Source organism: Amblyomma maculatum, chromosome 4 (genome assembly GCF_055883805.1).
Source record: "Amblyomma maculatum isolate TAMU_Amacu chromosome 4, ASM5588380v1, whole genome shotgun sequence".
NCBI classification, from domain to species: Eukaryota; Metazoa; Arthropoda; class Arachnida; order Ixodida; family Ixodidae; genus Amblyomma; species Amblyomma maculatum.
This window is the reverse complement of record NC_139347.1, coordinates 133074968-133091207: the sequence shown is the minus strand read 5'-3', so window position 1 is coordinate 133091207 and position 16240 is coordinate 133074968. Positions and strand designations below refer to the sequence as shown.

General features: G+C 47.5%; 2 protein-coding genes across 2 annotated transcripts in view; one reads left to right on the top strand and one right to left on the bottom strand.

Moving 5' to 3' along the window:
* kune (claudin) overlaps positions 1–8658 on the bottom strand; it is a 42757-nt gene extending 34099 nt beyond the window's left edge. The window contains exon 1 of the mRNA XM_084602503.1: positions 8188–8658. Within this exon, the coding sequence (XP_084458629.1) occupies positions 8188–8461 (274 nt within the window). The 5' untranslated portion in view covers positions 8462–8658. The remainder of the gene's footprint in view (positions 1–8187) is intronic.
* The window catches only part of LOC146192606 (uncharacterized), a 377072-nt gene that overhangs the window by 269428 nt on the left and 91404 nt on the right, over positions 1–16240 (top strand). The gene's annotated exons all lie outside the window — the stretch shown is intronic.

The following is a 16240-nucleotide window of genomic DNA, read 5'->3' as shown; positions in this document are numbered from 1 at the left end:
GAACGAAGTGGGGACGGGGGGCTGCATTCAGCATCGGGTAGAGCATCATCATGCTACTGCGGAAGAATTTGTGATATTCTAAAGATAGTGGGAGACCGCAAAGTTTGGCGAGATATCGTTTATATATAGGGCCACGAAGAGTCAGGCACGACTGAACTGAATAGAGGTTTAATTTGTGCAGTGTTCGCCATATAAATGTCGGAAATGGACTTCTCAAAGCAGGTTTTTGCTGAGAAAATATTTTGCGTTGCTAGGACGTCCACGAAACTACAACGAAGCATATAATTAACCGATTGTGCTTCAGTGGGCGTAGTTCTGTGCTACGCCCCCCGAACCCCCCCCCCGCCCCTATTGTTTTTTGTTTATTGCGATAGAAATAATTATGCACCAGGTTTCGAGTCGTCGCGTGGTCCCAGCGGAAGCCACGCTTGACCTTGAACAGCCGAGGAGGATGAGGAGGAGAAGAAGAAGACTGGTAACTTACGCTCTCGCGTCATACTCAAGGATGAGCTTAAGTGTCCACAATAATGTAGCACCTTACACTGATAGGGCGTCAAACTCTTAAAGGCCCACTGTCCACCCTCCGGTCGAAAATATTTTCTTCCCCGGTGACTGTGAGACTTCGCCCCTGGAACGCAAGGCCGCAAAATGTTTTTGAAAAGAGTAACTAATAACGCAGTTACAGCCACCGCAATCACCCGATTCTATCCTGCCTCTCTCCTTCCGTTCCCTCGCAAAGGTTTTTCACTCTCCTGCCCGAGGTCGTCTAGCCTCCGCAATACAAATTCCCCTTCCTCCTCCGCGTTTGGCGGGAGGTGGGGCGTGGCTCTCAGCGAGCGCGAAAAAAAAAAAAAAAAAAAAAAAAAAACGGTCGAGGGAAAAGCGCGCGCCGCTGGATTCAGTCTGGCCGTGACGAGGGAAAAGCGCGCTGCGAGCGGTAGACACCCGTCCTTCTCCCGTCAGTCAGCTAGACGGACCAATGGACGTCGTTCCCGATATGTACGTCATTATCGGGGCCCGTCGGGCCAGCGCAGGGAGCGGTGAAGCTGGCTTCTCAAAGGAGAGCATGAGGGAGCTTTGAATTGTATTTTCGATGCTTTGCGGCGCGCGTGTCGCTGTAGAATTTTGCACAGACTATCTCCGGTACCTGATCGAAACACTGGGCTCCTTTTCTTAAACGGGCCTTCCCTGGACAGTGGCCCTTTAAAGGATGAACTTAAATGTCCCCAATGTAGCACCTTACAATGATAGGGCGTGATAGGGGAATAATGTAGCAGGCAAGAGAAGCTACCGCCGTTGCTATCGCAATTCAACTAGGGTTAACCAGAGTTAAACCACAACTAATTTTTTTTCTTTGACACCAAATGACACCTTAGGTAAAGTGGCAAACGAAAAAAAAAAGAAAAAAAAACATTCTGTCACAGCGAATCATCGCGGCTTAGCGCATAAGTCAGCATGAGTTGAGTGGCATTTTCCATCGAACGGTCTCCCCGTTGCGGCAACGCCGTAACAGACTCGACTGCTCTGCGCACACTGCGCGACGAACGAGTCGCATCATAAGAAGACATAGCCGCTTTTGGCGTGGCCGCTTGCAACCCTTATGACTGCCAGTTCAAGAGAAGAGGCAGAATCGGCGAGTAGGACTGAGCCGCGGGCTTTGTTCTGCGACCTTGCAGGGCCATACCACGCTCGCCACTGGCGGCTAAGTTCCAAAGATTTTCCAGGAGCCAACAGCCTTGAACCGTGTCCTGGCGCTTGTTGCGGGCCAAGGGACGGAGAGGGCGAGGAAGACCCTGCGGTCACAGGACGATTGCAATGTGGGCATTCGACCACCGCGTACTAATCTAGCCACAATTTAAACAAGTGGAAATAAAATGCCAGCACGCTGCCGCCATGTTTCCAGCGGATGCTCTGGGGAGGGGAGGGGAGCGATAAACGTCCCTCCCGCAGCATTGTTTCGGCCGGCGGGGGGTTTGTTTTCAGTAGTTCCCCGCATCAAGTGTCGAGAAGATACGTTTCTGTTTGTGCCTTTACGTGTTCCAGTTGCTTTACCAGTCACTTCCGCTTGGCTCAATGATTGACCAAAAAGACCACTGCCGCTCGATGGAAGCGCATTTGGTGGAGATGGAGTCCACGCGGCAAAAAACAACACAGTTCTCCATGCATGGTTCTTGCAGGCGCGCCACTTTTCCTCCACCCGTGGCGCATCCAAGTGAACTGAGGAAGAAATACAGACGGAGCAGCCGCCGCGTTAAATTTACATGCGCGGCAGCCGGAAGAAGTTGCCATCACGTTAGCCGCCGCAGACAAGGACTCGCGAGTCATCATCACCGACTCGAGAGGGGCCTGCAGAAATATTAAACAGAGGTACATTCCTCTCTTTGCGCACTGCATCCTTCAAAACAGTACCTCGGGGCCCCCGCGTTTCGATCGATTGTATGGGCTCCAGCTCACATGGGCCTCGAAGGCAATGAATAGGCAGACGCCGCCGCCCGCGCGCTCACTCTCCGGGCAACGCTTTCAGACCTTTATGATACGGATCTCGAATCCAATCCGGCTTTCACTTTTCGAGAAATTAGTGAATTATTTCAATTCGGCCATGCAATCTATCGCAAGCCTTGTAAGGGCCTTACAAAGCAACGCACACTCCTCCGCCTTTACACCAAAACGCTGCTGTACCCGGCAGTTTTAAAAGACTTTGATCCTGCCTGCACAGGAAAATGCCCGCACTGTGCGGAGAAGTCTTCGGACATCTTCCACATGGTGTGGGCATGTCAGTCAACCCGAACCTCACCCCCAAACCCAACCCCGACCGGGAGGACTGAGAGGCAGCCCTGCTCGGCTGCTCCGATCTGGTTCACCGAGCCCGAGCCGCGGTGGTCACCAATGGGCTCCTGTAATGAGGAGCCCACCTAATGTTTGCGTGAGGTTGCCCCGGCTACCTCAAGCTTCCTTCAAATAAAGTTTTTCACACACACACGCAGCCGAAATTAATCAGGAGCCGTGCACTACGGGCCAGCTCATTCCCTCCTCCATTTCTTCTTTTAAGGCACCGTTCAAGAGTGAGAAAGCTATTGCGCCTTTCAACTTCACGAAATCATAGGAAACGGCACGGACAGAATAACAGCGGATCCGTAAGCGCAGCCGGTCATCACGCACACAGCACGGAAGCGTGTTGAAGGAGGAGGGGGGCGTGTGCAGGCGTGACTCTGCTATCAGGCACCGACGGACCTCGTCGTACAGCATAAGGCCACGAAGAAGCACGCCAACGCTTCATTTAGCGGACAGGTGCGAAATGACCCTTCCACACTGCGCCTCGTGTCATCGAGGAAGCAGTGCGCGTGTTTGAGGCGCGCACAGTGAAATAAAATCACTGTACTTCTGGAATTCATCATTGACAGGTTTACAGCGTTTCAAATGCGGTTCAACAACACTGGTGACTGACTCAGAGCGGTATTTCATTGGCGTGCACGGAATATGGGCGCGAGCGCCACCACTGGAGCGAACTGCGCTAGCGTCGATCTAGAGGAGCAAGTGGGATCACGTGACTCCTCTTACTGCTGCTGAAACAGACGCTCGATTAAATTTGGGCGTTTTAAAAGCTAATAGCTGTAGTTTGGGTTGACAAAGATGGTTTGGTTTGTGGGGTTTAACGTCCCAAAGCGACTCAGGCTATGAGAGACGCCGTAGTGGAGGACTCTCGAAATTTCGACCGCCTGGGGTTCTTTAACGTGCACTGACATCGCACAGCACACGGGCACCTTGCTTTTCGCCTCAATCGAAAAGCGGCCGCCGAGGCCGGGATTCAATCACCGCGTCCTTGGGAACAGTACTCGAGCGCCGTAACCATTGCGCCACGGGTTGACAAAGAGTTCCAGCCTTGCACGTAGCTTCCATTGCTGCTCGAACCCTATATAAGCTCACAGAATCTTCCTTAATCAAGATTTTATTTATTTATTTATTTATTTATTTATTTATTTATTTATTTATTGCGCTGAGTTTATTGCGCTGAGTTGAGTTAATCAAGATTTGAATGGGCAAAGAAGGGAGTGATCATTCTCATGATGAGCGCAACTGACACTTCAGCGAGCAAGACCATGGAGCTGGCGCTTACAGCACTTAACAGTTCGGTGAGCGGCACAAGAAATGGCGGGCGCGTTTTAATTTGCGCTTATGACTTGTGAAGCTAACGATACTATTGCTGAATGGAACAGATGCTGGCTTCTTCATGGCTCCCAAAGAAAGGAAGGATCGTGTGAAAGCCAGGGTCTCAACATATTCTAAATGAACGCGTCGACACGGGAATTTCACTGTGGTGAACTGTAAGATTCCGCCGGCTCGGGCAGCGGCATGCATGGTGAGAAATGAAAGTCTGTGAATAAACGAAACATAGAGCATTGCATGCATGTTGCGATGTGCTGATCAAAGTATGCGTAAAAAAAAACTACTGTGCGTGGGGAAAACAAATATCCGCTGTAGAATTCGCTGCGTAGAACGCACGTCTTCACACTTGCTATAAAAATTAATCCAATTCATCCCCACAGTCAAACTTTTCTGCTCTACTGCGTTCAAGGGAGCAGGCGAACGGTGCCGCTTCCGCCGGCGCAATGCGAAGGCGCTTAACTCGGTCTGGCTCCTTCCTGACAGTCCTCTGCTCTTGCAGAGGAATCGTGTTACCTGTTCAGTAACTGTTTACATCTGACTGATTGTGTGGCAGCTTTCTTTTTTTTTTTTTTTTTCCATAACAACAGCAATGGTGCAGCCGGTGCGCGTCGTTGTACACCAAAGCTCGCCAACTTAGATAACTCTAACTTGCTAAGTGCTTTCTTGCCGAATGAGTGGGTCCTATACTTCAAGTTAAGCTTATCCGGACCCAGACCGAGGCGTATATTAAATTAACAAATCAATGTAACGCTAAAACGCAACTGAACTGCCTAGGAAAGCACCCTAAGCAGCAGTTCAACGCGTGTTATCCCAATCAGTTCGTCACGCGTGCATTCTAAGAGGTGGCGCCACGGTATGTCCTCGCGCCCATCCGCTCCACATCCAGATCGAGTCTCGGACGAACGAAGCGTCCCAGCTCGCAAAGGCCACCAACATCAAATATACATTAGGACCTTCTTCACGAAATCTGATGCATCCCAACTGGCTAAAAACATTGCTTCCGAAACAAAGTATCGACTTTGGAGCTTGCTGACGCATCACTACCAATTTCTTTATTCAATTGACCCACATCTAAAATCAAGACTTCCTCCAAAATATCCTCGCCAACTAGAAACTCTTTACCACCGACTTCGTCTAAACTGTGCATACACAAATGGCTTGCGCTACCGTTTCGGTGAAATGAACCAGTATTGCGACAACTGTGGCTCGATTGAAACTGTGGAACATATCCTACTTGAGTGCACTGCGTACGCTGACGAGCGTGCATATTATGTACATAGCATGGAGCTCTCCCCAGTGCTTTTAACAATTAACAGTGTTTTATGTCCCTTAGCCTGCCCTAGGCAACAGAGAATCGCGATGAACTTTTTATTTACATATTTGAAAGACATTGAACTGCTTGACAAACTCTAAATTCACCTCGCATGTTTCCCTCAGGCATTTTGCAAGCTGTGAACTCTATAAGCACATATGTCGGATCATGCATTTCATTATTTGATTTTATATCATTACTCCACGAAGCATCTTAACACGTATTTAATGGACGTGTTTTATCTCCCCCTTCATTTCTATTATTTCCCTCACCACTCCTTTTCAATCTTACCCTCCCGAATTCCCCTTTCTGCGCAGAGTAGCATGCCAGCGAAATCTAAACGCCGGCAAAATTCTGTTTTTCCAGTAAACAGTCTCTCTCTCTCTCTGTTGTATGAAAGACTGCTTTTCTTCTGTAACTAAAATCCTCCGGTGTTGCACACGCCTCATCGTGCTGCACAAGTGACAGCAGCAGAGTTAGACAGAGCAAAAACAAAACGATGTAACACTGTAAGCCGCTCAGGCAACGTGTGCTCACGAATGCAGTAACAAGGCAATGCATGCAGCGTACAGTCGCTGAAGTATAACAATAAAGCACTAATGAAATCGTACGAATGCGCGTGGCTTTTAGAGCGTAGCTGTCGAAAATGACGACTGCAGTCGGCGGACAATCATGTGCAAGTGTATTCAGGTACACCTACGTTTCACAAAAAAATCACGACTGATGGAAGCCTTAATTGTTTTGCTCAATTTAGACTGAGTGTGAAGCACAGGTGGCCTGTTCATCGACGTCATGCACCGAATGACGCTTGCTAGCTGCCTGCCAAGCATGCGTAAAACGCCATTAAAATGGTGTATGAATACAAATAAGGTGTTTCTCCCCATTTGCAAAGATCCGTGGTTCGCCTTTGGGGACTGCATGAGTCCTTCCAAGAAACCTTCCGCGGAACGCCCTCTAGAGCCTGGGCTTGACGACGGAGCGCATCTCTGCGCCACGTAATTGTTGTAGGTTCAGCACGTACAAAAAACAGGCTTGCCCTGGGGTCGTCGTGGCAAACGTCTTTCAGAGTAGAAGGAATGCCGCCCGGCGCTTGTCATCAAATCTCAAGGCCACCTCGCGGAATTTATCATTAGCTCTAGTGGCTCTTTTGGATCGGCATAGAGAAGGGCTCGTAGTGAAACTTCTCTTGCGACAGCAGATCAACTTCAAATACCAGCAAAATCAGCATGGCAAATGTTTCGCGCTTGCGTAACAAACAGTTTGTTGGTTGCGGAATAACGAATCGCTGATGAACGCGCAGTACACAGAGGAGTCCAAACGTGTGTAAAATGTACTGCGGCATTATATATTCTCGCCGTTGCTATGAAATCATTTCGAATTTTTCATGCAGCTTTCTGGCATATCATACCTTTTATTTTTACCTACCCTGTTCTTTTTTTCATGTCGCTCACCTCTTTAATTTCCTCTTCCTTACTACTCCTTTACTTCCGCCGCCCCAGTTCAGGTGCGCCTGGTGTTTAGCAGATAACAGGGCTGGCAAACATATAGTTATACTTCCATTTTATGTTTATTTTAACAACACCACTTACTACTACTACTGTCTGGCATCGCACGTAACGAGTTGGCAAACACATTTTAAACGAAGCGGTTCGGCTTGTTCAAGTACGCGGAGAGCTGACAGCCACCGCGCGAGCGGGATGCTCTAAAATGGAGAAGTAACCCGCGCAAACTGCTTTGCACATGGCCTGGGTGTTGTTAGCTGACTTGGAAGCTTTTACTTGGAAAAGTGGTGACATCATAGCATTCGACACAGCCGGTGTCGCCAACTCAGCGAAACGAGCATCTTGTCTGGCATTCCTTAGCGCAGAGGCGGGCTTGTTTCGTTTATTGGTTTGACAGCTCGTCTCGCAGCCTTTAGGCGTGGAATACAGATGGCTCATGAAAGAAATTATTTGGTCGCGGCGCGATGCAGCACTTTTTCTACGCCTACGAGGAATGAGCGAGCACTACAAGAAAAAAATGTGAGCGAATGCGTGCCTTCACCTAGTTTTCAAATCTCAAAGCCACACTTCCCACATGTAAAATCCTCGCTCGCTGTTTAGACTGTAGGGCCACGGTGACTAGCGTTCGGCAGTTGATCGCAAGGTTCAGGATTCGAATCCTTATTACGGTGACCTGGCCGTATGCTGTGCGAAAAGGTTATAAAGCACTCCGTTACGACGCCTATTCCGCATTCCACTACTTTTACTTTTTCCTTAGTGGTGAGGTTCGGGTGTTCACCGAAAGCACAGCGGTCAATCTGCGGTCAATATGCATTTCCTTCCTCCATGGAATTTGCACACCGGGGAGCCAGGACACCATGAGCCACCGCATACTGCGCCACTTCTGCTGAAAATGCCGATTTTACACTCTCGCCCGACGACGCAAAAACCCGTTTAATTTGCTGAAATTATCCAAACAATGACAGCATTCAAGGCGAATTTCTAGATAGTACTTTAAGCTTGGAAGGCATGTTAAACCAATCAAAACATCGATAAAATACTGAGCTCGTGGCGCCCGTGAAGCATCCATAGCAGCTTGCTCACTCCGGGCAGAGCGCAGCCAGACTTACCAACGGCGAGTACCACGTTTTCATGTTTCAAAACTCGCGTTCCCTCAAGAGAGCGGAAACGGCGCGCGCGCGCGCTTTCGTGCAGCGCACGCATACTCACGGGGCTCGAGCAGAGGGCGCAGGATGCGGTATTCGCGGTCGAATATCCACCGACAGCCTCGGAATTCGTAGTCGTATCGGTAGTACTGCTCGAAAAAGTAGTCGAAGCACACCTCCCACAGGCCGAGCCTGCGGAACTTGCGAATTCCCGGGTTGAGGCCGTCCGAGATGAGCCAGTAGGGCGTGCAGAAAGACACGGTCACGAACACCACGGCCACCAGCGCTGCCGCGCAGCCGGCCAGTGTGTACTGGGACCGAGCATCGCGAAGCGACATGCCTGCTGTCTCACACCGCACGTCGGTCACAACAACAACACGGGGCAAGACGACAACGTCACACAGCTGCACAGGCGCACGCAACGTTAAAACGACGGGCTCGTTCGCTGCGTTGTCTCCAGCGCTGCTCGCGTCGACGAGCGACCGTTGGGGGAAAACTTGTTGAGCACGCCGCCGCAGCCGCCGCTCCAGCCGTGGAGAGGGGGAAGCAGTTTCGCTGCTGATCTCCCGTTGTCGCCCGGATTTTGAAGAAAGAGTGAGGAGTCGGCTCCTCTCTTCCTCCCGGAGGCTCTATGCTACTGCTGCGCCGCCGTTGCTGCGTGCGGCGGTGGCCGCTTGACCGAGTTTGAACGTCCGCAATCCGCAAACTACAGATGTTGTCGCTCGCTTCAGCAGACTGCCTGGCGCTGTTTACCAGCGGGTCGACCCGCCCCAAGCCGCCCCAGAGGCACTGCATGTGAGACCTTCTTACTCTGTGGTCTAGAGGTAAATGCGGCTTTTGTTCTAAAAAAAAAAGAAAGAAAAGAAGAATATACCTTACAAGTAGGCGAGGTAGCGGTATCCTGACTGAGTTCTAGAATTTTTTTTTTTTTTTTTTCAGGATTGAGCGATAAAAACATATTTTTGTAGCATTCATATCTTCGTACTAAACGCCGTAAAACAGTACAGGGTGAATGAAGGCGAATACAGCCGAGGGAATGTGTCACCGGCCGCAGACTAAACACGAACCCTCGAGTGTACGGCCCAGATTTTGGAATTAGCCTCGTTGTCCTCTGTATTCGAGACCGTGCTAAGGATGGTCGCAGGGCACCCAGAATGAACAGTGTATAGAATGGCTTCGGATCCCCTGGCCAAACTTTTCAGTGATAACATAGGCCCGCGCTCGAGTATTCTTGTTTTGCTTACTGTCGGCAACTACGGCCATAAACGAAAATTTATAGAAACCCATAACAATCGACTCGAAATGAATAAGTTAAATCACACGAAACTAATCCCACAAACAAAAGTTTGCGGACAGGAAGAAATAGCTTGAGGAGCCTGGCCCCCTATCATACAGGCAGCAAGGGGAAACAATTAGTCTAGAAAAGCAGATACCTGATACAAAGAACGCAGTTAAAATGTAGGCAAAAAAAAAATGAAGTCGCTGTGTTGCAATGTAATGGCACAAACTTTTCGCGCAATTATTTTAGAAATATACGAGAAATGTAAACAGTAGTGCCATGTATTATGCGATTTATGAATGCGGGTAATTGGAACTTCAACATTTGATGCCCATAATAAGTTCTACATTTGGGAATATAAATACTAGGAACGCAATCACTATACACACAAAATACAGCTGTCAATGGCAAACATGCTTCAGAAATATTGGCGAACCAGCGTTTAGAAGGGTATGTTCTATGCCACTGTATTAATGTAAAAAATCACCGTATAGAGCCGGCTTTATAAGGTTTCAGAAAAACGGAAGAGCATGTAAAGAATACCTGGTACAGTTCAGACAGAGGGCAGGAATAATAAGTTCCTCTCAACACAACAGGAAGTAAACTAGAATTTAAATTACGTGCAGTCCGCTGCGTTTCGACAAGAGGACTTCTTGTCCTCGTCTCGGCAAGCTTTGCACAGATCTTGTCGAAACTCCCGAGGCTCCTTCTCGACCGCTCTTCTGTGTTGCCAAGAAGCACCGGAGCTCCAATATTGAGTTATTGAGGGGCCAGAAAGTTTTAAAATTGATACATATTGTTTACTTCTCGAAGATTCCGAGGCAGGGAATGGCGTTCAGCTATTGTTCGGAAAAAAAAAAGTGAACTGAATTGAGTAAGTTCGGCACATCATGGGTAGACTGCTCATTGAGAAATTTAAGGTGAATTCTATTTGAAGTAGCGGCTTTTCTGAAGTAATTACTAAGCAACGGATAGAAAGTTTTAAGATGGCGACGCGCTCTTTGATTTTGAACTGCTAAGAGCATGCGCTGTACTCAGCCATTGCATCACATCTTGATGTCAATTCTTTTTTCCTTCCGAAACAGGGGCCCTATTCTCGACACACATGGCCGCCGTTCGGCGCAATTCTTTTTTCTCTGATTGGTTCCCAGAACAGTCACGTGTTTCAAATATCTGGCGCGAAATTTCGGTATGTCGAAATGGCTTTTTGCGCTGATGTAAAAATGACGTGATCATGAAAACGGATTTTTAGCAGCGGTATTCATGATGCATGGAGGGTATATATAAGTAACTGTGGAGGTAAAACAGAGGTATATAGTATGGTAGAAAGGGAAGCACTTACGCTTGTATTACGAATGAGGTGAAATGAACCGCCCACTGTCAAGAGCCGACTCCTGAATTCTGATTGGCTGACGTTGTGCGGCGGGAAATACGTCGTGCTTAAAAATTTAATGATGACGTCAAAATGACATTTCATTACGCAAAGGATGTTCTGCCATTGTTGTAAATGACCAAAGTTGGGCGCCGAATTTTGAACCACTTGAGGTGGCCGCGAAAAAAAACATGGCGAATTCGACGTGCAGTATAGGTGGCTGTGAGCTCACCGCAGTTTGGTAGAGAGTTTAGTGGGTGGTGAAGTAAGCTGACACATCTTGTTGTAATTGCAGAAAGCACTGAAACGACGTCATAAGAGCACTTTTCAGCTGTGTCATCTTTTAGAGGATCAATAATGAAGACGCAGATTTACAGCCGCACGAGGGTCGTGGCTACCATCCTGTTACGGTTGATCTGCGCGAGACGAGGCATTTCAGAGAGGAACAAAAAGGGCCGGAAGTTTGGCGAGTTGTAGGTTGTTCATGATGGTTTCGTAGCCGCTCTTTAGCACAGAGACAAAGAAAATGAGAGAAATAAAGGCCCCAGTCCCGTGTTTTCTTCTCTTTGTCTCTGAGTTAAACAGCTCCCACCAAACCAAGATGAATTTCGGAGAGCACCGCGATGCTTTCTAATTATGTCTGATCGGTTCGTGAGTACAACCTGAGGGCTCATATGGTTCGATGGCTGTGCAGGAACTTCGCGCGACATGCAGCGAAGGATCACCAAAGACTTTCTTAAACGTCGGCCCTAAACACTGCCCTTTTTGTCTTGCACTATGCACTCACTGCAATGTCAATGAATTGAACAGCCTTCCCACGATGGGCAAAGCAAGCAAAAATACTCACACCTTCTATTTTAATAAAGGAATGTATGTTCCATGTACATGGCACATGTTTGCTTGCCACATGTGATGTGTTTCATATATAAAATTTTCTTTTAATATGCATGCGGGCTCACCATTTGCTTAATTTTTAGAAAACAAAAAACTACTCCGGAGCACGTTATGACGGTACCCTCTAGTCATATGATATAGTTGAGTGACATTTTGTGTTGATTTCTTTTTTTTTTAATACAGCCGGAAAATAATATCTCTGTTTGATTTGCATTTTACCGTTTCTACAGTAAGGAACACGCGCGCGCGCCGCCGCCCTAGCTTCATACCAAGATTTCCTCGATCATCTTTCGCTTTCTTTCCTTATTTTACATTTATCCCATCTGCACATGTACAGTAGCCTGAGAATTGCCTAATTAACCTTCCTGCTATTCTGTTCTTCTGTTTTGTTCTCTTTCTCGGACATCTTTTGCGTTTTGCAAGAGCTTTTCGCACGCCAGCGCACGCCAGCGAACGAAAATTTAATCGACTAGGTGTAAGGCCCAGCGTACGCCTTCCACTTCGTTTGTGTGTGTGTGGAAGACTTTCTCTCTCTCTCCATCCGTCTCTCTTTCTCTGCGCTGCTTTCCGCGCTCGACACAACTCAAGCCGACACAATATGTTAGAAACTTAAGCAGACTTGGTGACCTGACGGTAGCTGGTCATAACGCGGCTTTTCGAAAAAGGTGGGTTGCACAGCCAGTACCTAACAGTAATTGATACTTTGAGACTGCGAGCGTTGTCCTCAGATATGGACATTACCGTCTGTGCCGGCGCCTCTTCGTCAGTGCTGGAGTTGCTTTGGAAACCTGTCGATTCCTTCTGTTTACGACCAAGTCCTTAAACGTTCTAGTTCCTGCATTTAAAAGCCGCTGATAAGTGAACGTGAGAGGTCATCGGCGCTTATGAACAGCAATGCTACTTTCCGTTCTCATTTTGCACCAACTCACGGCGACTATTCTATTGCCATTCTTGCTCTTCAGCTGAAACTCGCGCAGCCTTTCCGCGCGTAGCTGATGCTGAATGTTCGACCGCAATTATGTGATGACACACTAATACCGCAACGCCACAACATACTTTACTCGCCTCACTGCAACCCGTGACTTCCGAATTATGGAATGCACCTCAGAGTATTGGTTCCTGAGCACCGTCGTATTTCTACTTGGCACCAATATAAGTAGCAAACGACAGCTCGCTTTTTTCTGTCACTTAATTTCTCTTTTTCTTCAGAATGCGTAACACGATTGTGTGCTTACGTAACCTGGCACCGTCCTACTGCACACGTCACGCGTACGTCACAATTTGAACAAAATGGCGAATTGTCGAGAATAGGGCCCCAGCAAGGTTTTCGTCGAGACCTTTCATGCGAAACACAGCTATTGTAATTTACAACAGACCTTCACCTTAATCTTGACTTCGGCTTTCAAACTGACGTCATTTATCGGAACTTTTCAAAAGCATTGACTGCGTACCCCATCATCGCCTCATGACTAAACTTTCGAGCCCCCTCTTGACCCCCTCGTTTATCACGGATCCACTGTTTCCTTTCTAACTGTCCGCAACGAACTTTAATAGATAACCACCATTACTCAGCTTGAAACGCCATTTCAGGTGTTCCTCAACGCTCTGTGCTCGGTCCTCTTCTTTTTTTGGTATTCATTAACGACCTTGCTTGCAACATCTCATCATCATTTCGCCTTTTCGCAGACGACTGCATTCTGTACCGACGCGTATCGTCGAACAACTACCAAGACCTCCTCCAAAATGACCTCAACGAAATAACTAACTGCACCAGGTGGCTGATTACACTGAACGTTTCAAAATGCAAGTTCATGACAGTATCACGTATACGCAATAGCTTAAATTATCAGTATTCTTTAATGACAATCCCCCTAACACAAGTCGAGTCCTACCGGCACTTAGGAGTAAAAATCACTAGCAAACTTTCAGGTCCGAGCACATACATATTAAACATAGTATAGCTAAAAGTTCGAAATAGCTCAACCGACTGAGAAGGTTGCTAGCCGTGTCCCCTCTATTTATCCGCAAACTTGCTTACGCAACTTTCATTCGCGCTAAACTTGGATATCATCAGCATCATCCTCATCATCATCAGCCTGATTATACCCACTGCAGGGCGAAGGCCTCTCCCATATTTCTCCATTTAACCCGGTTCTGTGCTAGCTGCATCCACTTGACCCCTTACTTTCTGCCGCCCCCTGCTACGCTTTCCTTCCTTGGAAGGAAAGCGTAGGAAAGGAAAGGAAGGAAACTTGGATATGCCTCACCCATTTTGAATCCACACCAGTCATACCTAATTGACGCATTAGAATCAGTACAGAGTCGCGCGGCCCTTTACTTCATGTTATGACCTCAGGACCAGTGTTTCTCGCATAAAATCATCACTTGACATACCGCCACTGTCTTATCGCTATACAATTGCCAAACTCTGCCTTTTCCACAAGCTATATTACTGTTTTCCTCACTTGCACTGCACACTCCTACTCCCTCCCAATAGAACATCGTGTCGCCTTTTTAACAGTCTGAGCCTACAGCGTCTACATGGTTCCGTAACAATACCTTTCACAAATCCTTCTTGCCATCCGCCATTGAACAGTGAAATGCACTACTTGAGAAGATTGTAAATGAGCGTGATCCAAATAAATTCAAAACCCTGCTTTTACCTTATCTTCTTCCATAGTCGCACTTTTGAGCACCGCCTCTGCACGTGTTGTATACATTTTTTTCATATTGTTGAACCTTTGTATGCAAAACAGTGTTCCCATTTTTCCCTTCCTCGTATAGCGGGATGGCTACAATGCATCTATGATTGTTCACTCTTTCGTTTTATAATGCTCCTTTAACAATTATGTTTGCCTTCTTCACTGCTATATTTCAAATGTTCCTTTTGTTTGTGATTTCGCTTATTTTTACTCCCCTCTTATGTAAAATGATGATGATGAGTAAGTTTAGTCAGCGCAGCGTATTATGTCCGCAGGTTTGTACCTGTTTCAAAGTGAATCTATAGCAGCCCTTGTCTTAATAAACTTTTCTAAACTTGGCATCTTGGCTTTTTGCTCTGGATACTCAACGACGCGGCGTATTTGACTGTCCTATACGCGAAACGTTTTGTACATAGTTAGTTTCTGTTTTGTGGGAGCACGGCGCAGTTACCACAACTTCGTATCCCCTTTAGAACACGTGGGCAGTCGAGTGATGTTGTTCGAGACTTCGAATGACATTTCAGGCACGTGATTGCAAAGGAGGCAGTCGGATTGCAACGTTCCCTTGTTGCATTGCAGGGCGGTGCGTTGTCAAGTTCCGTCGCCTCTCACGCGCCTTATAGTGGCGGGTTGCTCCTGGCCTGAACATATTCTCGGTTTAAGCGCGGGGGAAATACACCTATAATGAGAGCATCCGCGGTGCTTGATTTACAAGTTTGTTACTCAGCCCAGACAGTGCAGTGGCGGCGCTTTTCCGGTGCCATGAAAAGCACACGGGGACACGAGCTCACCGAGTACTTGGCAGCAGAATCAAGCCCTTGCTAGCGTAGTTTTTTTAGAAGCAAAGCAGCCGCTTACCATCTTGCTCTGGCTTGAGTAAAAGCATAAAATATCTCGCACGCATGAAATAATGTTGTGGTTGTGTTGGAATCATATGATTGTGCAGTGTAGATGACATTGGGCTTGTTTGCAGAGCAAAAGTGGGATTGCGTAGCGCAGAGTCTAGGAACAGGGCAGCTGGTGCATGGGATGACAAAGCGGTTCCTTTTGCGGCATTTTTCCGTGTAAAGAGCGTGCAAACACACCAGCGCAAACATGCTGTAGTGAAAGGAGCAGCGAATATTAGGTAGAATCACGCGTTGCTCGATTGTCTTCACCCCCTCTTCACCGTATGGCAGCATAGGGAGAAAATCGATCCTTAGCCTATCGTGGGGCCTTGAACACGGATAAGCGTATCCCCTTACATGGATAGCAGGAAAACGTGACCACTGATGAATTCGAATCGGCACCACTCGACCGTATAAAGCACGTCCATAATGAATGTGACACCGTGGCCCTCGATCGGGCCGGATGGTTGGAGCTGGAGAGGTTTGCGCGCCGATGGCAAGAAGGCAAAGAGGGAGATGGCTCGCAAACATTGACTCGAGGAGGCTATCATCTCTACCAGCCCGCAATATAGTCATTTTGCTTTATCATAAAGGGGCCATTCCACGCTAAACCCCCCAGATCCCGAAAGCGACCCACCGCCAGTTCTCTGAAAAAAAAAAAAAAAAAAAAAAAAAAAGAAAAAAAAAAAAAAAGAGGGAGGGAGAGAGGGGACTTAAAGGGGGAGCTTTCTGGCAAGCTGCGCTAAAGGACTTTCGTCAAAAAAGAAGGTAACTTCAGCGCTATTTGAAGTTTCCGTGAAGAAGCAAAAGTTGGTGTAAGCAAAACTTTTTAAATCAGTCATGAAACAAGACACAGTCCGGAGTCCTTTACTATAGCGTCTCTCATAACCTGAGCCACTTTGGGACGTTAAATCAATCAATCAATCAATCAACCAATCAATCAATCAATCAATCAATCAATCAATCAATCAATCTGAACAACT